This window comes from Cherax quadricarinatus, chromosome 26 (assembly GCF_038502225.1).
Source record: "Cherax quadricarinatus isolate ZL_2023a chromosome 26, ASM3850222v1, whole genome shotgun sequence".
NCBI lineage: Eukaryota > Metazoa > Arthropoda > Malacostraca > Decapoda > Parastacidae > Cherax > Cherax quadricarinatus.
Window position 1 is genome coordinate 10,133,149 of NC_091317.1, and position 24,512 is coordinate 10,157,660.

At 45.0% G+C, this 24,512-nt stretch overlaps 1 protein-coding gene across 1 annotated transcript in view; it reads left to right on the top strand.

The window, feature by feature from the left end:
• LOC128691617 (tachykinin-like peptides receptor 99D) overlaps nt 1–24,512 on the top strand; it is a gene marked incomplete at its 5' end in the record, with an annotated part of 139,361 nt that overhangs the window by 62,478 nt on the left and 52,371 nt on the right. Inside the window, 1 exon segment of the mRNA XM_053780447.2 lies at nt 17,888–17,971. Within this exon segment, the coding sequence (XP_053636422.2) occupies nt 17,888–17,971 (84 nt within the window).

A 24,512-nucleotide genomic window follows, 5' to 3' on the forward strand; every position in this document is an offset into this window, starting at 1 on the left:
GTCCTTACCAGAGAGAGGGACCAGCCTGAGAGGTCCTTACCAGAGAGAGGGACCAGCCTGAGAGGTCCTTACCAGAGTGTGGGACCAGCCTAAGAGGTCCTTACCAGAGAGATGGACCAGCCTGAGAGGTACTTACCAGAGAGAGGAACCAGCCTGAGAGGTCCTTACCAGAGAGAGGGACCAGCCTGAGAGGTCCATACCAGAGAGAGGAACCAGCCTGAGAGGTCCTTACCAGAGAGAGGGACCAGCCTGAGAGGTCCTTACCAGAGAGAGGGACCAGCCTGAGAGGTCCTTACCAGAGAGAGGAATCAGCCTGAGAGGTCCTTACCAGAGAGAGGGACCAGCCTGAGAGGTCCTTACCAGAGAGAGGAACCAGCCTGAGAGGTCCTTACCAGAGAGAGGGACCAGCCTGAGAGGTCCTTACCAGAGAGAGGGACCAGCCTGAGAGGTCCTTACCAGAGAGAGGGACCAGCCTGAGAGGTCCTTACCAGAGAGAGGGACCAGCCTGAGAGGTCCTTACCAGAGAGAGGGACCAGCCTGAGAGGTCCTTACCAGAGTGAGGGACCAGCCTGAGAGGTCCTTACCAGAGTGTGGGACCAGCCTGAGAGGTCCTTACCAGAGTGTGGGACCAGCCTGAGAGGTCCTTACCAGAGTGAGGGACCAGCCTGAGAGGTCCTTACCAGAGTGAGGGGACCAGCCTGAGAGGTCCTTACCAGAGAGAGGAACCAGCCTGAGAGGTCCTTACCAGAGAGAGGGACCAGCCTGAGAGGTCCTTACCAGAGAGAGGAACCAGTCTGAGAGGTCCTTACCAGAGAGAGGGACCAGCCTGAGAGGTCCTTACCAGAGAGAGGGACCAGCCTGAGAGGTCCTTACCAGAGAGAGGGACCAGCCTGAGAGGTCCTTACCAGAGAGAGGGACCAGCCTGAGAGGTCCTTACCAGAGAGAGGGACCAGCCTGAGAGGTCCTTACCAGAGTGAGGGACCAGCCTGAGAGGTCCTTACCAGAGTGTGGGACCAGCCTAAGAGGTCCTTACCAGAGAGATGGACCAGCGATTGATAAACAAGGAGGTGACCGTTCGTCATTGTAGGAGCTGCCAGATATCACCGGCTCTTCAACACGCAAGTTATACTTTTGTATCAGTCAAATCACATATTACTCGGGTAGATAATTTCCAGTAGATCCTTCATGTGTTAGCTCAAATCACCGACCAGTATGTTTTAAAATAAGTGACCCACTGATCAGAGCAGATCGTCTGGCCCGAACCCTTGCCTGGTCCGAACCCTTGACTGGTCCGAACCCGGGACTGGTTTCAAACAGTTTCGTTGGACAATAAAGCAGACTGTAAACGGATGGGGTTGTAGGCGCCCTATAAACACAAACATTAAAAATCAGGAACGTGACGGTAAGCTGTCCAATATACAAAAAGAGTTAGAAACAGAAATACAAATAGCTAGAGCTTCATTTAAGGTTATTAATAGAATTTTCAAGAGGTTGCTAGTAGAATTGCAGTAAATCAACCATTCAAATCATTATGAAGCCCTGTGTAGTCTGTGGTCAGTCAAACAAACGGGCTTCCACATGGATAAATTGTCATTTTTGTGGAAATTGGTGTCACGCCCCTTGTGCAGATATCCCAGAACTAGCTACAAGCAGTATTAAAACAGAGAAGTGTTTTTGGGTATGCTCAAATGAGGAAAAACTGTGGACTAAAATCACAAGGGTATTAAAAGAGGACAACATCAAAGCTGCTTTCATAGAAAACCTGGAAGCTTTCTACAACAGATGGGAACATAAAATGTCTGGGCTGAATGGTACTGCCCTTGATACTGGCCATGTAGTCATAAACTGTAAGGCTGGAGGTGATGTCCTGGTAGTCAGTAAATGTGGGGCTGATAGTGCTGTCCTGGGAGACAGTAATGGTGAAGCTGGAGGTGCTGTCCTGGGAGACAGTAATGGTGAAGCTGGAGGTGCTGTCCTGGGAGACAGTAATGGTGAAGCTGGAGGTGCTGTCCTGGGAGACAGTAATGGTGAAGCTGGAGGTGCTGTCCTGGGAGACAGAAATGGTGAAGCTGGAGATACTGTCCTGGGAGACAGAAATGGTGAAGCTGGAGGTGCTGTCCTGGGAGACAGAAATGGTGAAGCTGGAGATACTGTCCTGGGAGACAGTAATGGTGAAGCTGGAGGTGCTGTCCTGGGAGACAGAAATGGTGAAGCTGGAGATACTGTCCTGGGAGACAGAAATGGTGAAGCTGGAGATATTGTCCAGGGAGTCGGGAATTATACGCAGGAAGGAATACATATAAATGACCTCATAGGGGACAGGAGCCATAGTAGGGAAACAAGTGTAGTCAAAGATAAGATAAAACCAATATTGCAAACTAGAAATACCGCAGGAAATAGCAAACAAGAGGACTCCAATAGCAATAGTGAGGATAAATTACCAAAAACAACTGGTGGGAGCTCCATTGTTGGTGCTAGGGAGGATAGAAGTAAGACAGGGAAACATGCACCAACAGGGAATACAGTCACAGAAACCCAAGGCAAGCGGAAACCAAGACTGTGCACATACTATGCACTTGGTATCTGCTGGCATGGGAAATCTGGAAAAACAGATGGGACATGCAACTATGACCACCCTAGAAAATGCCATGCCCATATGAAAACAGGAAAATGCAAACTCCCTTCCTGTAAGCTTTTTCACCCTGAAATGTGTACCTCTTCAGTACAGGAAAGACTGTGCTATAACTTAAATTGCCAGGCATACCATCTAAAGGGGACAAAAAGATACAAAACATCCAGGCCAGGGGAAAACCTGGGTAGCCACAGCCACTCAAGAGGGAGAGGTTTTTTAGTGCCAGGAAGGAAAAAAAACTGGCAGGAAATGGCAGAAATCGTACACCAAATCCAGTCATTCCTGGAGTGGAACCACAGTCGATGGCCTCCACTCCAAACCAACAGATACAGATACTAATGCCGGAAAAAAAATCCCCCCCCAGTACCAACAATACCACCAGTCCGATAACATTCTTCTTTGCAAATATACAGGGTCTAAAGCCAGCTACAAACAACAAAATACCTTTCATCCGTGGACTGCTTGCAGAGGCAAAGGCAATGTTCGCGGCTTTCACTGAGACCCACATAAAGGATCACTTGGACAACGAAGTATGGATCCCAGGTTACAACCTATACAGATGTGACAGAGTGAACAGGCAAAAGGGGGGGGTTGGCCTGTACATTGCAGAGTCACTTGTTTGCACAGAACTGCTTAATGCCTCAAATGACGTAGTGGAAGTTTTAGCAGTAAAGGTCGAGAACCAAAACCTAGTCATTGTGGTAGTCTACAAGCCTCCGGATGCAACATCCCAGCAATTCCAGGAACAGCTGTTAAAAATTGACCACTGTCTGGAAAATCTTCCAGCTCCTGCACCCAACATCTTGCTCCTGGGGGATTTCAACTTAAGGCACCTAAAATGGAGGAATATAGCAAATAATATTGTTGCAGAAATAACACCAGGAGGCAGCTCTGATGAAAACTCACACTCACACGAGCTTTTAAATCTCTGCACAAAATTCAATTTAAACCAGCAAATAATAGAGCCTACAAGACTGGAGAATACACTAGACCTCATCTTCACTAACAATGATGATCTGATAAGAAATGTCACCATATCAAAAACAATATACTCAGATCACAACATAATTGAGGTTCAGACATGTATGCATGGAGCCCCAGACCGACAAAATGAGACTAGTCATGAGGGAGCATTCACCAAATTCAACTTCAATAACAAAAACATAAAGTGGGACCAAGTAAACCAAGTCCTAACCGATATAAGCTGGGAAGATATACTAAGCAACACAGACCCAAACTTATGCCTAGAACAGATTAACTCGGTGGCACTCGATGTATGCACAAGGCTTATTCCTCTAAGAAAAAGGAGGAGTAGATGTAAAATAGAAAGAGACAGGCGCTCCCTTTACAGGCGACGGAAAAGAATAACAGAGCGGCTAAAAGAGGTCAATATATCTGAAATGCGCAGGGAGACACTGGTCAGAGAAATAGCAAGCATCGAACTTAAGCTAAAAGAATCCTTTAGGAGTCAGGAATCGCGGGAAGAACTAAAAGCCATAAATGAAATCGAAAGAAACCCAAAGTATTTCTTCTCCTATGCCAAATCAAAATCGAGAACAACGTCCAGTATTGGGCCCCTACTTAAACAAGATGGGTCCTACACAGATGACAGCAAGGAAATGAGTGAGCTACTCAAGTCCCAATATGACTCAGTTTTTAGCAAGCCGCTAACCAGACTGAGAGTCGAAGACCAAAATGAATTTTTTATGAGAGAGCCACAAAATTTGACTAACACAAGCCTATCCGATGTTATCCTGACGCCAAATGACTTCGAACAGGCGATAAATGACATGCCCATGCACTCTGCCCCAGGGCCAGACTCATGGAACTCTGTGTTCATCAAGAACTGCAAGAAGCCCCTATCACGAGCCTTTTCCATCCTATGGAGAGGGAGCATGGACACGGGGGTCGTCCCTCAGTTACTAAAAACAACAGACATAGCCCCACTCCACAAAGGGGGCAGTAAAGCAACAGCAAAGAACTACAGACCAATAGCACTAACATCCCATATCATAAAAATCTTTGAAAGGGTCCTAAGAAGCAAGATCACCACCCATCTAGAAACCCATCAGTTACACAACCCAGGGCAACATGGGTTTAGAACAGGTCGCTCCTGTCTGTCTCAACTACTGGATCACTACGACAAGGTCCTAAATGCACTAGAAGACAAAAAGAATGCAGATGTAATATATACAGACTTTGCAAAAGCCTTCGACAAGTGTGACCATGGCGTAATAGCGCACAAAATGCGCGCTAAAGGAATAACAGGAAAAGTCGGTCGATGGATCTATAATTTCCTCACTAACAGAACACAGAGAGTAGTCGTCAACAGAGTAAAGTCCGAGGCAGCTACGGTGAAAAGCTCTGTCCCACAAGGCACAGTACTAGCTCCCATCTTGTTCCTCATCCTCATATCCGACATAGACAAGGATGTCAGCCACAGCACCGTGTCTTCCTTTGCAGATGACACCCGAATCTGCATGACAGTGTCTTCCATTGCAGACACTGCAAGGCTCCAGGCGGACATCAACCAAATCTTTCAGTGGGCTGCAGAAAACAATATGAAGTTCAACGATGAGAAATTTCAATTACTCAGATATGGTAAACATGAGGAAATTAAATCTTCATCAGAGTACAAAACAAATTCTGGCCACAAAATAGAGCGAAACACCAACGTCAAAGACCTAGGAGTGATTATGTCGGAGGATCTCACCTTCAAGGACCATAACATTGTATCAATCGCATCTGCTAGAAAAATGACAGGATGGATAATGAGAACCTTCAAAACTAGGGAGGCCAAGCCCATGATGACACTCTTCAGGTCACTTGTTCTATCTAGGCTGGAATATTGCTGCACTCTAACAGCACCTTTCAAGGCAGGTGAAATTGCCGACCTAGAAAATGTACAGAGAACTTTCACGGCGCGCATAACGGAGATAAAACACCTCAATTACTGGGAGCGCTTGAGGTTTCTAAACCTGTATTCCCTGGAACGCAGGAGGGAGAGATACATGATTATATACACCTGGAAAATCCTAGAGGGACTAGTACCAAACTTGCACACGAAAATCACTCACTACGAAAGCAAAAGACTTGGCAGACGATGCACCATCCCCCCAATGAAAAGCAGGGGTGTCACTAGCACGTTAAGAGACCATACAATAAGTGTCAGGGGCCCGAGACTGTTCAACTGCCTCCCAGCACACATAAGGGGGATTACCAACAGACCCCTGGCAGTCTTCAAGCTGGCACTGGACAAGCACCTAAAGACAGTTCCTGATCAGCCGGGCTGTGGCTCGTACGTTGGTTTGCGTGCAGCCAGCAGCAACAGCCTGGTTGATCAGGCGCTGATCCACCAGGAGGCCTGGTCACAGACCGGGCCGCGGGGGCGTTGACCCCCGAAACTCTCTCCAGGTAAACTCCAGGTAAACTCCAGAGAGGAACCAGCCTGAGAGGTCCTTACCAGAGAGAGGGACCAGCCTGAGAGGTCCATACCAGAGAGAGGAACCAGCCTGAGAGGTCCTTACCAGAGAGAGGGACCAGCCTGAGAGGTCCTTACCAGAGAGAGGGACCAGCCTGAGAGGTCCTTACCAGAGAGAGGAACCAGCCTGAGAGGTCCTTACCAGAGAGAGGGACCAGCCTGAGAGGTCCTTACCAGAGAGAGGGACCAGCCTGAGAGGTCCTTACCAGAGAGAGGGACCAGCCTGAGAGGTCCTTACCAGAGAGAGGGACCAGCCTGAGAGGTCCTTACCAGAGAGAGGGACCAGCCTGAGAGGTCCTTACCAGAGTGAGGGACCAGCCTGAGAGGTCCTTACCAGAGTGTGGGACCAGCCTAAGAGGTCCTTACCAGAGAGATGGACCAGCCTGAGAGGTACTTACCAGAGAGAGGAACCAGCCTGAGAGGTCCTTACCAGAGAGAGGGACCAGCCTGAGAGGTCCATACCAGAGAGAGGAACCAGCCTAAGAGGTCCTTACCAGAGAGAGGGACCAGCCTGAGAGGTCCTTACCAGAGAGAGGGACCAGCCTGAGAGGTCCTTACCAGAGAGAGGAACCAGCCTGAGAGGTCCTTACCAGAGAGAGGGACCAGCCTGAGAGGTCCTTACCAGAGAGAGGAACCAGCCTGAGAGGTCCTTACCAGAGAGAGGGACCAGCCTGAGAGGTCCTTACCAGAGAGAGGGACCAGCCTGAGAGGTCCTTACCAGAGAGAGGGACCAGCCTGAGAGGTCCTTACCAGAGAGAGGGACCAGCCTGAGAGGTCCTTACCAGAGAGAGGGACCAGCCTGAGAGGTCCTTACCAGAGTGAGGGACCAGCCTGAGAGGTCCTTACCAGAGTGTGGGACCAGCCTGAGAGGTCCTTACCAGAGTGTGGGACCAGCCTGAGAGGTCCTTACCAGAGTGAGGGACCAGCCTGAGAGGTCCTTACCAGAGTGAGGGGACCAGCCTGAGAGGTCCTTACCAGAGAGAGGAACCAGCCTGAGAGGTCCTTACCAGAGAGAGGGACCAGCCTGAGAGGTCCTTACCAGAGAGAGGAACCAGCCTGAGAGGTCCTTACCAGAGAGAGGGACCAGCCTGAGAGGTCCTTACCAGAGAGAGGGACCAGCCTGAGAGGTCCTTACCAGAGAGAGGGACCAGCCTGAGAGGTCCTTACCAGAGAGAGGGACCAGCCTGAGAGGTCCTTACCAGAGAGAGGGACCAGCCTGAGAGGTCCTTACCAGAGTGAGGGACCAGCCTGAGAGGTCCTTACCAGAGTGTGGGACCAGCCTGAGAGGTCCTTACCAGAGTGTGGGACCAGCCTGAGAGGTCCTTACCAGAGTGAGGGACCAGCCTGAGAGGTCCTTACCAGAGTGAGGGACCAGCCTGAGAGGTCCTTACCAGAGTGAGGGACCAGCCTGAGAGGTTCTTACCAGAGTGAGGGACCAGCCTGAGAGGTCCTTACCAGAGTGAGGGACCAGCCTGAGAGGTCCTTACCAGAGTGAGGGACCAGCCTGAGAGGTCCTTACCAGAGTGTGGGACCAGCCTGAGAGGTCCTTACCAGAGTGTGGGACCAGCCTGAGAGGTCCTTACCAGAGTGAGGGACCAGCCTGAGAGGTCCTTACCAGAGTGTGGGACCAGCCTGAGAGGTCCTTACCAGAGTGTGGGACCAGCCTGAGAGGTCCTTACCAGAGAGAGGGACCAGCCTGAGAGGTCCTTACCAGAGAGAGGGACCAGCATGAGAGGTCCTTACCAGAGAGAGGGACCAGCCTGAGAGGTCCTTACCAGAGAGAGGGACCAGCCTGAGAGGTCCTTACCAGAGAGAGGGACCAGCCTGAGAGGTCCTTACCAGAGTGAGGGACCAGCCTGAGAGGTCCTTACCAGAGTGTGGGACCAGCCTGAGAGGTCCTTACCAGAGTGTGGGACCAGCCTGAGAGGTCCTTACCAGAGTGAGGGACCAGCCTGAGAGGTCCTTACCAGAGAGAGGGACCAGCCTGAGAGGTCCTTACCAGAGTGAGGGACCAGCCTGAGAGGTTCTTACCAGAGTGAGGGACCAGCCTGAGAGGTCCTTACCAGAGTGAGGGACCAGCCTGAGAGGTCCTTACCAGAGTGAGGGACCAGCCTGAGAGGTCCTTACCAGAGTGTGGGACCAGCCTGAGAGGTCCTTACCAGAGTGTGGGACCAGCCTGAGAGGTCCTTACCAGAGTGAGGGACCAGCCTGAGAGGTCCTTACCAGAGTGTGGGACCAGCCTGAGAGGTCCTTACCAGAGTGTGGGACCAGCCTGAGAGGTCCTTACCAGAGAGAGGGACCAGCCTGAGAGGTCCTTACCAGAGAGAGGGACCAGCCTGAGAGGTCCTTACCAGAGAGAGGGACCAGCCTGAGAGGTCCTTACCAGAGAGAGGGACCAGCCTGAGAGGTCCTTACCAGAGAGAGGGACCAGCCTGAGAGGGCTTTACTTGCATATACATTTTCGTTATTCTTGTTTAATTAAGATAACTTATTTAAAATATTAACATTATTGATGCTGAACTCTTGGTAAAGGAGAGACAATGAGAAGTAAAACTAGGATAAATTTGCCAACATCAACAATAAAGTTGTCACTGACAACACTTGTGCCATGAAAAGTGTGCACATAACGGATGTTCGTGGATCTGTCACTTCTTGAACAACACGGCTGCCCACCCGTGTTATTAGCTACTGAACACAACACGGTTAGTCACCAATGATCCTAGATACGGAATACATCACGGATGCTCACCTGTGTTCCTTGATACCAAACACCATCATGACTGGTCACAACTGATCTTAGATACTGTCCACTGGTCATACATAAATGACAGCCTGAATAAACATAAACATTTAAGCCATACCAGAGAATATATAAAATAGAAGTTAAATAAAAAATTATATTTAAATAAAATTTAATTCTTTTACTGCAAATAAAGACAGTGCCACTGAAATAAGTTATCTTTTAAAGTTAGTAAAAATACTAACAAAGAATAATTTAAATACATGTCTGATATAACTTGGTGCACTAATCTATAGGTCAAGTGACTGATGAAAAAATAAGCAAGGTGTAAATATTCCCAAGAATATAAGAGACGTTCACTGTCCAATTCACCTTGTCATTCAATCTCCAACTCATACTGACTGTCATTCACTGTCCAACTTACGTTGTTATTCATTGTGAGGACAAACAGGTCACAGCTGGACTGACGGGTGATACAGTAAAGTGGCTGTTTCTTTATTTGCTCGCTATGAAAATACATCTTTGTACTTCACTTTAAAATGTGAGTGTAAAAATATATAAAATAAGTAAAGGTGTGTCAGTACAGCTACCCCCAGCATAACTGCATACCTAGCCACTCTCACTCACTTATACACTTACAAGTTAGCTATCAGGACGTTAACTGTTCATTCTTTAAGTTTTTTAAGGACATCCATGGAAAAAGTACTCATTTAAGCTATGGAAATGCATTGGTAGATACCCCTGAAACCACTGATACTAAACATAACGCGGCTCGGCACCTGTCTTCCTAGATACGAAAATAATTACAGTAAACTGACACATTTAGCCGTGTTGCTCATCACTGAAAAAAGTCTTCATGGCTCTAGTTACAAATCTAAACCCTGTGGAATAGTCCAAAGGTGTTCGCTGTAAATCTAATAGACGCCTTGGCTTCGTATCTAAGGGTACATAAATATCAGTATATATAGGGGAAGAAAGGTCAGGTGCGGGAGGCGTCAAGTGAATGATGTGTGAGTCAGGTCAGTTGACCGCGGTGTCTTGTCGGGGTAGCACCAGGTTAGCCAATACACTTAAAATATTAACACAATCTGGTTTCTGGACTACACTTGTAGAAACTGAGTTCAGTACATCCTCAAGGAACCGTGGAGGAAATGTGGAGATTTTAATACCTGCATGTTAGAATATTCTAGAGATAGGATAGTAACTTTCTTCCAGTGTATCTGTGACTGTTATTCCTCTTGTTGCCAGGTGAGGGGGGGGGGGAGATGGCCTGGTTGGCAAAGCTCTTGCTTTGCCAACACAGTTGGATCTTTAGTTACTAGCCTGGCTTCTCACTACTTCATCAGATAGCTATGAGAAATACAGTGAACCATTCACAAGTTTTTCAAGTCGCCCCAGCCACAGGGGTATTTATGTTCTGTTAGGCACGGATCCAGATTTTTTGATGTCACTCCAAAGCATAGTTTATCACAGCAACCACACGAGATGACATAGAATCGTGCGTTCGGGTTTATAGTAGTGACTGTGACCACATCAACTTGCAGCTAGGGCGTTCGCTACGTTATTGGATGTCCCTACATGGGCGGAATAAGTACCCTTTAGCGGGGTTCTCTGAAATTGCGTTCTTGAAGCGTTGTGCTCTTCTGCAACCATTGATAAAATAGGACGGCCTTCCGTCCCGATCTTTCTGGAAAGCAGGGCGGGAGATCCTGTAGGTTCTCAGGAAAAACCCAATTATACCACCTGTTTTGGTTCTAATGTCGTGATGGAGGTATTAATGCAAATAACATTTGTTAGTTGTCTTTTGGATCACCATCCCGGTCTTCCTTGAAAATAATTGTTATTATTGTTATTAAATAATTGTTATTATAATGTCTATTTAGAAAAGATATAAAAATACACTAATTTCGAAAGTGAGTTATGGATGAGTGAAACAAATTGTCGAGTAGTGCCATCTGTGGGACACTGTAGCGTTGACAACGGTATCCTAGTACAAAAGATATTTGCAGCTTCATTACCCCACCACAGATCATGAATAACAAGGGTTGTGTATGAGGACTCACCTAGTGTAGGCCTGCGCAGTTTTTTTCAGTTATTTTGTTCTTTCTTCCTTTAGAGAGCCCCACATTGTGACGTCATCATTCTCGGCACGTCACCTCTGGCACCACAAAAGGCTCCTGTCTCCTGCTTCTGCTTCACATGGTTCGAGACTGTGAAGCTGAACACATCATTAGGCTAAGGGACTGACCATTTCAAACTACCTCTAGATTGATGAACTGATTACATCTGTACCTATCCACTCCTGCTGTCTCCATAATTGTCACGTCTATATTCGACTGATGAAGCCTACTGTGTAGTGGGCGAAAAGTTTCGGAATAAAGATACCTAACTGTTGCACATGTATCTCATTTATCTGGTCTTATCGAAGCTTCAAGATAAGTTAGACAAACAACTAACAATGAATGGGAGTATCGGTGCGAGCAGAGCTTCCCACTGTGACACGGTTCAGTAAACCTGCTGCAATACTCATCTTTTTTTGTATACAATGTAAGAGACTGCAGTTCTACTTTTAGTAGTCCTGAGCAAAGCCCTGCCATACAACCGCAAAGGTGAATTTTAAGCACTTTAAATAATATAAGCTCATAAAAGAACTGTATTTTTCCCGTTATAACTGTTGGTTATTTACATGTTAAACACCAGTTTAGCGGGAACTTTTGTGATTTTTCACGATACGAGCAATTGCAAATTGCATATATGGTAAATAGTCTTATTTAATGCACTAATTAACTTTAAATGATTAATAATCAGATACAATTCAAGTTGTGTGTGTGTGTGTGTGCGTGTGTGTATTGGTGACGTTTCTTCAGTTTAGGTGAAACTGGTGCCACAAAACTTGTAGGAGATCTGGGAAACAATGTGAAGAGAAACAGTGAGTTGAGCACAGATTGCTGTTATCACGTCAGGTCACAACTACTGTGACCTGACGTGACTCCTGTATACTGCTACTTCTATTTTTTTACCCACTCCCTTATCACATTTATCTCTTTGTGACATGATCAAGCCTGCCGTGCGTGGGAAACGTCGTCAATAAATATTCCATATAATTTTTTATCTCATTAAAGATGTGTAGTAATTAGTATAGTGACTGTGTTGTTGTTGTTATTACTGTTGATAGTGAATGTGTTAATAGTGGTAATGATAATGTTGGTATTTATGTTGAGGCATTGAAGATAGTGATGGTGGTATTGATCATGTTGTTGTTTGAGGTACGAAAGATGGTGATAGTGATAGTGACAATGTTGTTGTTCTCGTTGTGTACAGTGAAATGATGATAGTGGTAGTGATCATGTTCTTATTATTGTTGCAGATAGTGAAGATTATGGTAGTGGAAGTGACCATGTTGTTGTTGTTACAGGTAGTGAAGATGATGATAGTGGTAGTGACCATGTTGTTGTTGTTGTTACAGGTAGTGAAGATGATGATAGGGGAAGTGACCATGTTGTTGTTGTTACAGGTGGTAAGATGATGATAGTGGTAGTGACCATGTTGTTGTTGTTGTTACAGGTGGTGAAGATGATGATAGTGGTAGTGAACATGTTCTTGTTGTTGTTGTTACAGGAGCTGAAGATGATGATAGTGGGAGTGACCATGTTGTTGTTGTTGTTACAGATGGTGAATATGATGATAGTGGTAGTGACCATGTTGTTGTTGTTGTTACAGGTGGTGAAGATGATGATAGTGGTAGTGAACATGTTCTTGTTGTTGTTGTTACAGGAGCTGAAGATGATGATAGTGGGAGTGACCATGTTGTTGTTGTTGTTACAGATGGTGAAGATGATGACAGTGGTAGTGACCATGTTGTTGTTGTTGTTACAGGTGGTGAAGATGATGATAGTGGTAGTGAACATGTTGTTGTTGTTGTTACAAGTGGTGAAGATGATGATAGTGGTAGTGATCATGTTGTTGTTGTTGTTACAGGTGGTGAAGATGATGATACTGGTAGTGACCATGTTGTTGTTGTTGTTACAGGTGGTGAAGATGATGATAGTGGTAGTGACCATGTGGTGAAGATGATGATAGTGGTAGTGACCATGTTGCTGTTGTTGTTGTTACAGGTGGTGAAGATGATGACAGTGGTAGTGACCATGTTGTTGTTGTTATTACAGGTGAAGATGATAGTGATAGTGACCATGTTGTTGTTGTTGTTGTTACAGGTGGTGAAGATGATGATAGTGATAGTGACCATGTTGTTGTTGTTGTTACAGGTGGTGAAGATGATGATACTGGAAGTGACCATGTAGTTGTTGTTACAGGTAGTGAAGATGATGATAGTGGTAGTGACCATGTTGTTGTTGTTGTTACAGGCAGTGAAGATGATGATAGTGGTAGTGACCATGTTGCTGTTGTTGTTGTTACAGGTGGTGAAGATGATGACAGTGGTAGTGACCATGTTGTTGTTGTTATTACAGGTGAAGATGATAGTGATAGTGACCATGTTGTTGTTGTTGTTGTTACAGGTGGTGAAGATGATGATAGTGATAGTGACCATGTTGTTGTTGTTGTTACAGGTGGTGAAGATGATGATACTGGAAGTGACCATGTTGTTGTTGTTACAGGTAGTGAAGATGATAGTGGAAGTGACCATGTTGTTGTTGTTGTTACAGGCAGTGAAGATGATGATAGTGGTAGTGACCATGTTGTTGTTCTTACAGGTGGTGAAGATGATGATAGTGGTAGTGACCTAGTTGTTGTTGTTATTACAGATGGTGAAGATGATAGTGGTAGTGACCATGTTGTTGTTATTACAGGTGGTGAAGATGATAGTGATAGTGACCATGTTGTTGTTGTCGTTGTTGTTACAGGTGGCGAAGATGATAGTGATAGTGACCATGTTGTTGTTGTCGTTGTTGTTACAGGTGGTGAAGAGGATGATAGTGGTAGCGACCATGTTGTTGTTGTTGTTGTTACAGGTGGTGAAGATGATGATAGTGGTAGTCACCATGTTGTTGTTGTTGTTACAGGTGGTGAAGATGATGATACTGGAATTGACCATGTTGTTGTTGTTACAGGTAGTGAAGATGATAGTGGTAGAGACCATGTTGTTGTTGTTGTTGTTACACGTAGTGAAGATGATGATAGTGGTAGTGACCATGTTGTTGTTGTTGTTGTTGTTGCAGGTGGTGAAGATGATGATAGTGGTAGTGACCATGTTGTTGTTGTTGTTGTTACAGGTGGTGAAGATGATAGTGCTAGTGACCATGTTGTTGTTGTTGTTGTTACAGGTGGTGAAGAGGATGATAGTGGTAGTGACCATGTTGTTGTTGTTGTTGTTGTTGCAGGTGGTGAAGATGATAGTGGTAGTGACCATGTTGTTGTTGTTGTTGTTACAGGTGGTGAAGATGATGATAGTGGTAGTGACCATGTTGTTGTTGTTGTTGTTACAGGTGGTGAAGATGATAGTGGTAGTGACCATGTTGTTGTTGTTGTTGTTACAGGTGGTGAAGAGGATGATAGTGGTAGTGACCATGTTGTTGTTGTTGTTACAGGTGGTGAAGATGATACAGAAATTGACCATGTTGTTGTTGTTACAGGTAGTGAAGATGATCATAGTGGTAGTGACCATGTTGTTGTTGTTACAGGTAGTGAAGATGATAGTGGTAGAAACCATGTTGTTGTTGTTGTTGTTGTTACAGGTGGTGAAGATGATGATAGTGGTAGTGACCATGTTGTTGTTGTTGTTGTTACAGGTGGTGAAGATGATAGTGCTAGTGACCATGTTGTTGTTGTTGTTGTTACAGGTGGTGAAGATGATGATAGTGGTAGTGACCATGTTGTTGTTGTTGTTGTTACAGGTGGTGAAGATGATAGTGGTAGTGACCATGTTGTTGTTGTTGTTGTTACAGGTGGTGAAGAGGATGATAGTGGTAGTGACCATGTTGTTGTTGTTGTTGTTGTTGCAGGTGGTGAAGATGATAGTGCTAGTGACCATGTTGTTGTTGTTGTTGTTACAGGTGGTGAAGATGATGATAGTGGTAGTGACCATGTTGTTGTTGTTGTTGTTACAGGTGGTGAAGATGATGATAGTGGTAGTGACCATGTTGTTGTTGTTACAGGTGGTGAAGATGATGATAGTGGTAGTGACCATGTTGTTGTTGTTGTTACAGGTGGTGAAGATGATGATAGTGGTAGTGACCATGTTGTTGTTGTTGTTGTTGTTGCAGGTGGTGAAGATGATAGTGCTAGTGACCATGTTGTTGTTGTTGTTGTTACAGGTGGTGAAGATGATGATAGTGGTAGTGACCATGTTGTTGTTGTTGTTGTTACAGGTGGTGAAGATGATAGTGGTAGTGACCATGTTGTTGTTGTTGTTGTTACAGGTGGTGAAGAGGATGATAGTGGTAGTGACCATGTTGTTGTTGTTGTTGTTGTTGCAGGTGGTGAAGATGATAGTGCTAGTGACCATGTTGTTGTTGTTGTTGTTACAGGTGGTGAAGATGATGATAGTGGTAGTGACCATGTTGTTGTTGTTGTTGTTACAGGTGGTGAAGATGATAGTGGTAGTGACCATGTTGTTGTTGTTGTTGTTACAGGTGGTGAAGAGGATGATAGTGGTAGTGACCATGTTGTTGTTGTTGTTACAGGTGGTGAAGATGATACAGAAATTGACCATGTTGTTGTTGTTACAGGTAGTGAAGATGATCATAGTGGTAGTGACCATGTTGTTGTTGTTACAGGTAGTGAAGATGATGATAGTGGTAGTGACCGTGTTGTTGTTGTTGTTGTTACAGGTGGTGAAGATGATAGTGATAGTGACTATGTTGTTGTTGTTGTTACAGGTGAAGATGATGATAGTGGTAGGGACCATGTTGTTGTCGTTACAGGTGAAGATGATAGTGGTAGTGACCATGTTGTTGTTGTTGTTGTTACAGGTGGTGAAGATGATCATAGTGGTAGTGACCATGTTGTTGTTGTTACACGTAGTGAAGATGATGATAGTGGTAGTGACCGTGTTGTTGTTGTTGTTGTTACAAGTGGTGAAGATGATAGTGATAGTGACTATGTTGTTGTTGTTGTTACAGGTGAAGATGATGATAGTGGTAGGGACCATGTTGTTGTCGTTACAGGTGAAGATGATAGTGGTAGTGACCATGTTGTTGTTGTTGTTACAGCTGGTGATCTTAAGATAATGATAGTGGTAGTGACCATGTTGTTGTTGTTACATGTGGTGAATATGATGATAGTGGTAGTGACCATGTTCTTGTTGTTGTTACAGGTGGTGAAGATGATGATATTGGTAGTGACCATGTTGTTGTTGTTAAAGGTGGTGAAGATGATGATAGTGGTAGTGACCATGTTGTTGTTGTTAAAGGTGGTGAAGATGATGATAGTGGTAGTGACCATGTTGTTGTTGTTGTTACAGGTGGTGAAGATGATGATAGTGGTAGTGACCATGTTGTTGTTGTTAAAGGTGGTGAAGATGATGATAGTGGTAGTGACCATGTTGTTGTTGTTAAAGGTGGTGAAGATGATGATAGTGGTAGTGACCATGTTGTTGTTGTTGTTACAGGTGGTGAAGATGATGATAGTGGTAGTGACCATGTTGTTGTTGTTAAAGGTGGTGGAGATGATGATAGTGGTAGTGACCATGTTGTTGTTGTTACAGGTGGTGAAGATGATGATATTGGTAGTGACCATGTTGTTGTTGTTAAAGGTGGTGGAGATGATGATAGTGGTAGTGACCATGTTGTTGTTGTTAAAGGTGGTGAAGATGATGATAGTGGTAGTGACCATGTTGTTGTTGTTAAAGGTGGTGAAGATGATGATAGTGGTAGTGACCATGTTGTTGTTGTTGTTACAGGTGGTGAAGATGATGATAGTGGTAGTGACCATGTTGTTGTTGTTGTTACAGGTGGTGAAGATGATGATAGTGGTAGTGAACATGTTGTTGTTGTTGTTACAGGTGGTGAAGATGATGATAGTGGTAGTGACCATGTTGTTGTTGTTGTTACAGGTGGTGAAGATGATGATAGTGGTAGTGACCATGTTGTTGTTGTTGTTACAGGTGGTGAAGATGATGATAGTGGTAGTGACCATGTTGTTGTTGTTGTTACAGGTGGTGAAGATGATGATAGTGGTAGTGAACATGTTGTTGTTGTTGTTACAGGTGGTGAAGATGATGATAGTGGTAGTGACCATGTTGTTGTTGTTGTTACAGGTGGTGAAGATGATGATAGTGGTAGTGACCATGTTGTTGTTGTTGTTACAGGTGGTGAAGATGATGATAGTGGTAGTGACCATGTTGTTGTTGTTGTTACAGGTGGTGAAGATGATGATAGTGGTAGTGACCATGTTGTTGTTGTTGTTACAGGTGGTGAAGATGATGATAGTGGTAGTGACCATGTTGTTGTTGTTGTTACAGGTGGTGAAGATGATGATAGTGGTAGTGACCATGTTGTTGTTGTTACAGGTGGTGAAGATGATGATAGTGGCAGTGACCATGTTGTTGTTGTTGTTACAGGTGGTGAATATGATGATAGTGGTAGTGACCATGTTGTTGTCGTTGTTACAGGTGGTGAAGATGATGATAGTGGTAGTGACTATGTTGTTGTTGTTGTTGTTACAGGTGGTGAAGATGATGATAGTGGTAGTGACCATGTTGTTGTTGTTGTTGTTGTTGTTAGAGGTGGTGAAGATGATGATAGTGGTAGCGACCATATTGTTGTTGTTGTTACAGGTAGTGAAGATGATGATGGTGGTTGTGACCATGTTGTTGTTGTTGTTACAGGTGGTGAAGATGATGATACTGGAAGTGACCATGTTGTTGTTGTTATAGGTAGTGAAGATGATGATAGTGGTAGTGACCATGTTGTTGTTGTTGTTACAGGTGGTGAAGATGATGATAGTGGTAGTGACCATGTTGTTGTTGTTACAGGTGGCGAAGATGATGATAGTGGTAGTGACCATGTTGTTGTTGTTGTTACAGGTGGTGAAGATGATGATAGTGGTAGTGACCATGTTGTTGTTGTTGTTACAGGTGGTGAAGATGATGATAGTGGTAGTGACCATCTTCGCCATCTGCTGGCTGCCTTATCACGTCTACTTCATTCTCTCCAATCTGGTAAGTCTCAAGGAGGTGGAATAGAAGAGAGGGTTATTGGAGAGGGAGTGGAAGAGGAAGCGGAGAGGGGTTGGAAAAGAGGATTACAGGAAAGTGAGATCGGGGGAGAAGATGGAGGTATAAAAAAGAGTACTGTAGAAGAGCGCGGGGGAGGGGGAGAGGTAGAGCTAATTGCAGAAGAGTGGAAGGGGAAGGGGAGAGAGTTGCAGGAGAGGGAGTGGAAGGGGAATGGAAGGGGTGGCAGAAAAGGGAGTAGAAGGAGAATGGGAGGGGTTGAAGGAAATAGAATAGAAGGTACATAACCATGTCTAACGCAACATTTAAATACCTCCAGCAGGTACTGGAGTACCTTACACTTGAATTCCTCCAGCAGGTATTGGTGCGCCTCCAGCAGGTACTGGAGTATTTTGCACTTGAAAACCTCCCGCAGGTACTAGAGTATCTTACCCCTGAATACCTCCAGCAGGTACTGGAATATCTTACACTTGAATACCTCCAGCAAGTACTGGTGTACCTCCAGCAGGTGGAAATAAATGGCATAAAATACAATGGAAATATAAACAGATGTGCAGTATAATGTGATCCTTTATTGACAATAAAGGATCACATTATACCGCATATGTGTTTATATTTCCACCTCCAGCAGGTAATGGAGTGTCTTACACTTGGATACCTCCAGCAGGTACTAGAGTATCTTACAGTTGAATATCTCCAGCAGGCACCGGAGTACCTCCAACAGGTACTGGAGTATCTTACACTTGAATACCTCCAGCAGGTACTAGTGTGCCTCCAGCAGGTACCGGAGTATCTTACCCTTGAATATTTCCAGCAGTTACTGGAGTATCTTACAGATGAACACCTCCATGTACTGGTGTACCTCCAGCACGTACTGGAATATCTTATACTTTAATACCTCAAGCAGGTACTGGAGTATATTACACTTTAATATCTCCGGCAGGCACTGGAGTACCTCCAGCAGGTACTTTAGTATCTTACACTTGAATACCTTCAACAGACATTGGAATACCTCCAGCAGGTACTGGAGTATCTTACAGATGAACACCTCCATGTACTGGAGTGCCTCCAGCAGGTACTGGAGTATCTTACACTTGAATACTTCGAAAAGGTACTGGTGTACCTCCAGCAGGCACCGGAGTACATCCAACAGGCACTGGAGTACCTCCAGCAGGTACTAGAGTATCTTACCCTAAAAACCTCCAGCAGACACTGAAGTACATCCAGCAGGTATTGGAGTATCTTACCCTTGAATATCTTCAGCAAATACTTGAGTATCTTCAGCAGGTACTGGAGTATCATACACTTTAATACCTCCAGCAGGCACTGGAGAATCTCGTGGAGGCACTGCAGTAACTCCAGCAGGTACTGGAATATCTTACACTTTAATACCTCTAGCGTGCACTGGAGTACCTCCAGCAGGTACTGGAGTATCTTACACTTTAATACCTCCAGCAGGCACTGGAGTTCCTTGAGCAGGTACTGGAGTATCTTACACTTTAATACCTCCAGCAGGCACTGGAGTTCCTCCAGCAGGTACTGGAGTATCTTACACTTTAATACCTCCAGCATGCACTGGAGTTCCTCCAGCAGGTACTGGAGTATCTTACACTTTAATACCTCCAGCAGGCACTGGAGTTCCTCCAGCAGGTACTGGAGTATCTTACACTTTAATACCTCCAGCAGGCACTGGAGTTCCTCCAGCAGGTACTGGAGTATCTTACACTTTAATACCTCCAGCAGGCACTGGAGTTCCTCCAGCAGGTACTGGAGTATCTTACACTTTAATACCTCCAGCAGGCACTGGAGTTCCTCCAGCAGGTACTGGAGTATCTTACACTTTAATACCTCCAGCAGGCACTGGAGTTCCTCCAGCAGGTACAAGAGCATCTTACCCTCACAACTGAAGTTTCTTCTTGCACAGGATGCGGCATTTCTGAAGAACTGGAGTTCTCTAAACTATTATTTCCTGGACGTGATCCATGACATTCGATTTATCTAATTTTACTTCTAGGTGAACAAGGGTCAGCAAGGATATATGAAAACTTGCCCAAATGTTTCTCCATGAGAGTGACTCAAACCCAGGATCTTGTGATTGTTGAGCCGAATGCTTTCACCACTGAGTAGTTGGCACCCTCAAGGGAAGAAAAAAATAATGAAGAGTGAGGGGAAGGGGGAGGGATGATACTAGATGATGAAGAGAGGAGTGAGAGAAGTGGGAGACGGAGAGAGAGGGTTGGACGGAGGGATCAGTAGGAGTGAGAGGGATGGAGTGAGAAGCAGGAGTGTAAGGGAGGGAGTGAGATGTAGGAGTGAGACGGAAGGAGTGAGCAGTAGGAGTAAGAATGAGAGCAGTGGGAGACGGGGAAGAGAGGAAGTCAGAGGGTGAGACGAAGGTTGCAATAGGAGAGAGATCCGAAAGTAAATGGGAGTGAATGAATGAAAACAGCTGTAAGTGGAGTGAGGCAGGTGTGTAGGTGAGGCACAGGCATAGAGTGTGGCAGGTGATTCAGGTGTGTGGAATGAAGCTGGAGTGAGATGAGGCACAATGGGGTGAGGCTGGCATAAAGAGAGAGACAGGTATGGAGAACGAAATAATGGGGTTGGGCTGGTGTGAGGTACACGGGGGGGGGATAGATGTGTGAGGGAGAGGAATAAGGGGGTGGGGCAGGAGTGGGATGCAGCACAATGGGGGTGGGGTAGGTGTGCGGTGCGGCACGAGTGGGGAGTGAGCACACATACGAGGAGACTATGAAAGAGAAAGAGGAAAAGCAAAATTGCTTGAGATGAAAAGAATTTGAAACAGATTGGATGTCTGTAGTGTGCCCGAGGTAGAGGGTAGAGAGAGAGAGAGAGAGAGAGAGAGAGAGAGAGAGAGAGAGAGAGAGAGAGATGGGAAAAGAGGTAGTGGGATAGGCAGTATGTATTTATATAGTTATGTTTGCTCCACCTATTAGCTATTGACGATTATTATTCATTTCTTGTCATCAAGGTCCTGATCACTGCAACTCTCTTAGGTGTATGAGTGGTTCTCCTGCATCACTTCTTCAGCAAGTTCATTCTTAGTACCCAGAGCCTGAAGAATATCGTACCTCCCTTGTCGTTCACGTGCTGCCCCAGGATTCCCTCTCTTATGGCACTGGGCGTTCTTAGGTGCTCTCTTTGCCCTCTGGCTCCTAACGTCTCTGTGGCTCATGTTATTTTTTTGTACTACGTACATGGCTCTCTCACCTGTGGTTCATGTCCGTCTTTAGATGTGTTCTTTTCCCTCTGACATAGTCTCTTAGCAATATCGGGTGTGATCACTGAAGCCGGCAAGAGCTTCACAAGAATACCTGTCGCAAGAGGAAAAACCCTTATAACGAAGGCCAGGTGCTTCTTGACAACCTTCAGCCAGACCAAGAAGTGTGTGGATGAGGTACACACAGCCAAGTGTTATCTCCACGAATACTTTTTTCCTGGTTATTTATTCGGTCATTTAGTTCTCTTATTCACGATGCGCCAGACAACAGTTGACTTACATCTAGGTATCTATTTATTGCTACTTAACCAAGGGAAGCAACTGTTAGGAGACTTTCTCATAACATTTTCCTAGCCTAAGGATACAGCTTGGGTCCTTTTGATTGTAAGCTGAACGCTCAGCCAATGAGGTACAAGGTACCTACTCAATTTTCCTTACCTTCATTTGGCAAATGGATTGTGCTGTATAGATAACAGAATTGTTTTATATTCTATAAACCATGCAGGAATTACAATTCTTTCCTTAGTGAAGCCGAGTATAAGTATGAGTAGACATTTCATTAGAATACTGTCAATAGAAGATACTTTATTCCCATGGAGGAGATGCCACAGACTGAAAGTTAATTGTGAATTTTTCTAGCTACGGTGCTGTAACTTCAATTCTGCATCTCGTTCTTGTTCAGTAGCAGTAACTGTTCAAAAATACGAGGCCCAAGTTGCCTCACATCTTGAGTATCCACTACACCCTTGAATGGCCTTAGTCCCCGTCTCTCCCTTGCTCCATCCCATCTCTGACATCTAAACACATTACACATATAACCCGCACATGGGAGAGAGAAGCTTTCGACTACGTTTCGGTCCCAGTTGGACCATTTACAACTCACACTAACACAAAAGAGTGAGAGATGCACTTATATAGGCGAGGGGGACAGCGACGGGACAAAGAGAGGAAGAAAACAAATAGTGGTAGTACTTATGCTGGTAGTGGTAGTAGTAGAAAAAGTAGTAGTGGAAGTATAAAGTAGTGAAAGTAGTAGTTTTAGTGGCAAAAGAGATAGAAAGGGGAGTGAAGGATAAAGGGAGGAATAGTAGTGGTAGTGATAATAGTAGAAGTAATGGAGTGGTAGTTATAGTAGTAATGGAAGTGGGGTAAATCTAAGGACAAGAAAAAGGAGCACTGCAGAGAGCTAAGGGCCCACAAGGGGTAGGACCAAAAACACAAGAGGGGGGAGAGAAGTGAAGGGCAGAACACTCTTACACAGAAGGGAAAACAAAGAAAGAAAAATGAAAAAATAGGAAAGGAGAAGCTGAAGGAAGAGGAGGAGAAGAAAGGATCAGGTCATGAGTGTTCTGAAAACATTTGACAATGTAATGAGAAAGGACGGCATCTACAGAGACAAAGATTCATACTAGGAAAGTTGTGTCTAAAGAATGCTTCAATAAGACGGCGACTGTGAAGGCGAAGAGTAGATAATTTTAGCAGTGGATCAGTCGGTAGGATGACTGTATTCTCTAACATGACAGAAAAGAGTATTATTGGTGTCCAGAAGCCTAACACTGTTTGTGTGTTCTTTAAGTCTGTCAAAAAGAGAGCGGCCAGGTTCTCCAAAGTATTGAAGAGGACAAGAGGAGAATGAAATAGAGTACACACTAAGAGCATCTTTAACAGGAGAGGTACATACTAGATTACTGTGAAGGGTGTTAGTCTGGCAGAAAGTAAGCTTGATGTCTAAGGAACAGAGAAAGTTGTTGAAATTAGAAAGACTGGCAATATAGGGAAGGCAGAGAACAGAAGATTTCACAGAAGTATTATTATTATAATAAAAAAAGAAATGCCAAGCCTTCAAGAGTCATACAGCACAACAGGGCAGGGAAGGGTGCAGGGGTATTGGGTAGCAAGAGGGAGAGGGATTATTATTAAGTCATGGAGTGCAGTGGGGCAGTGGATAGTGCAGGGGTAGAGTATAGCAAGTGATTGAGGTAGAAAGGGCTGTGAGGAGTGCTAGAGGTATCATCGTCAGAGTTTGTGTAGAAAATCAGTTGCTGTCAAAAAGTCAATGAGAGAATCTGGGTTAAAGGAGGGTTCACCAGCTAGAAGGGAAGATAAGGTAAGGGCAGTAGAGCGGTGACGACGTTGGAGGTAAATTTTGCGTGCTCGTTAATAGAGTGGACAGTCCAACAGAATATGGCTAACAGAAACTGGAACCTGACAATTCTCACACAGTGGAAGAGGGCACCCATCCATGAGATACCCATGAGTAAAACGAGTGTGGCCGATGCAAAGACGGGAGAGAGTAGTCTCCCAACCTCGACACTGATGATAAGAAGACGTCCAGAAACCTATACTTGGTTTAACAGAATGTAATTTGTTATGTAGCAGAGCAGACCAACGTTGCTGCCAACGGGTGTGAAGGTGGGTAACAATTATAGCAAAATAGTCTGTGGATGGAACACCTCTATATGCAAGTGGGAGGTCATGTACTGCTGATTGTGCAGCAGTGTCTGCCTGTTCATTGCCCTGTACGTTAGCATGACCAGGGATCCCTCCCCCAAAAATAATATCTTTGTGCTTGCTAAAGATACGGCATAACCAAAGTTGGATACGAATAACCAGGGGATGAAGTGTATCAAATTTTCTTATAGCCTGTAAAGCACTAAGGGAGTCTGAAACTACTAGAGATGGTGACACAAGCATAGATGCAATACGGGTAAGTTCTACAAGAATGACATACAATTCACCAGTAAAAATGCTGGCCGAGGATAATAAATGCCCTCGCAGGACGCTGTCAGGAGACTTGGAACCATCAGTGTTCACAGCGATGGCATGAGAATGAGAGAGCGAGAAGCCACCGTCGGCAGTTTAGCTTTCGTGCATGGCAGTGGAATGAACTGAAACGAACCTTCGGAACCTTCCAAAGGGGTAGGAAAAAATGAGATGTTACATAAACATAGAAAGGTGGTAACTGAAGAGAAGACAAGAGCGAATTTAGGTGAAGAGAAAAGGGACTGAGTATACCGGCGACGAACAAATAAAAAACATCTTCTAACATCAGTGACTATCCTATATATGGAAGGATTGCGGAGGTCAGGAGAGCGAACATAAAGCGAAGGCAATGAGCATCATGGCAATCGGTCAAGGATGGAATATTCGCAACTGCATAGAGGCTCTCAACCGGTGAAGAGCGAAAAGCACCGAGACACAAGCATAATCCCTGGTGATGGATGGGATTAAGGATAGAGAGAGTTGCAGGAGAGGCAACTGGATTTAACTGGTCGCCATAATCAA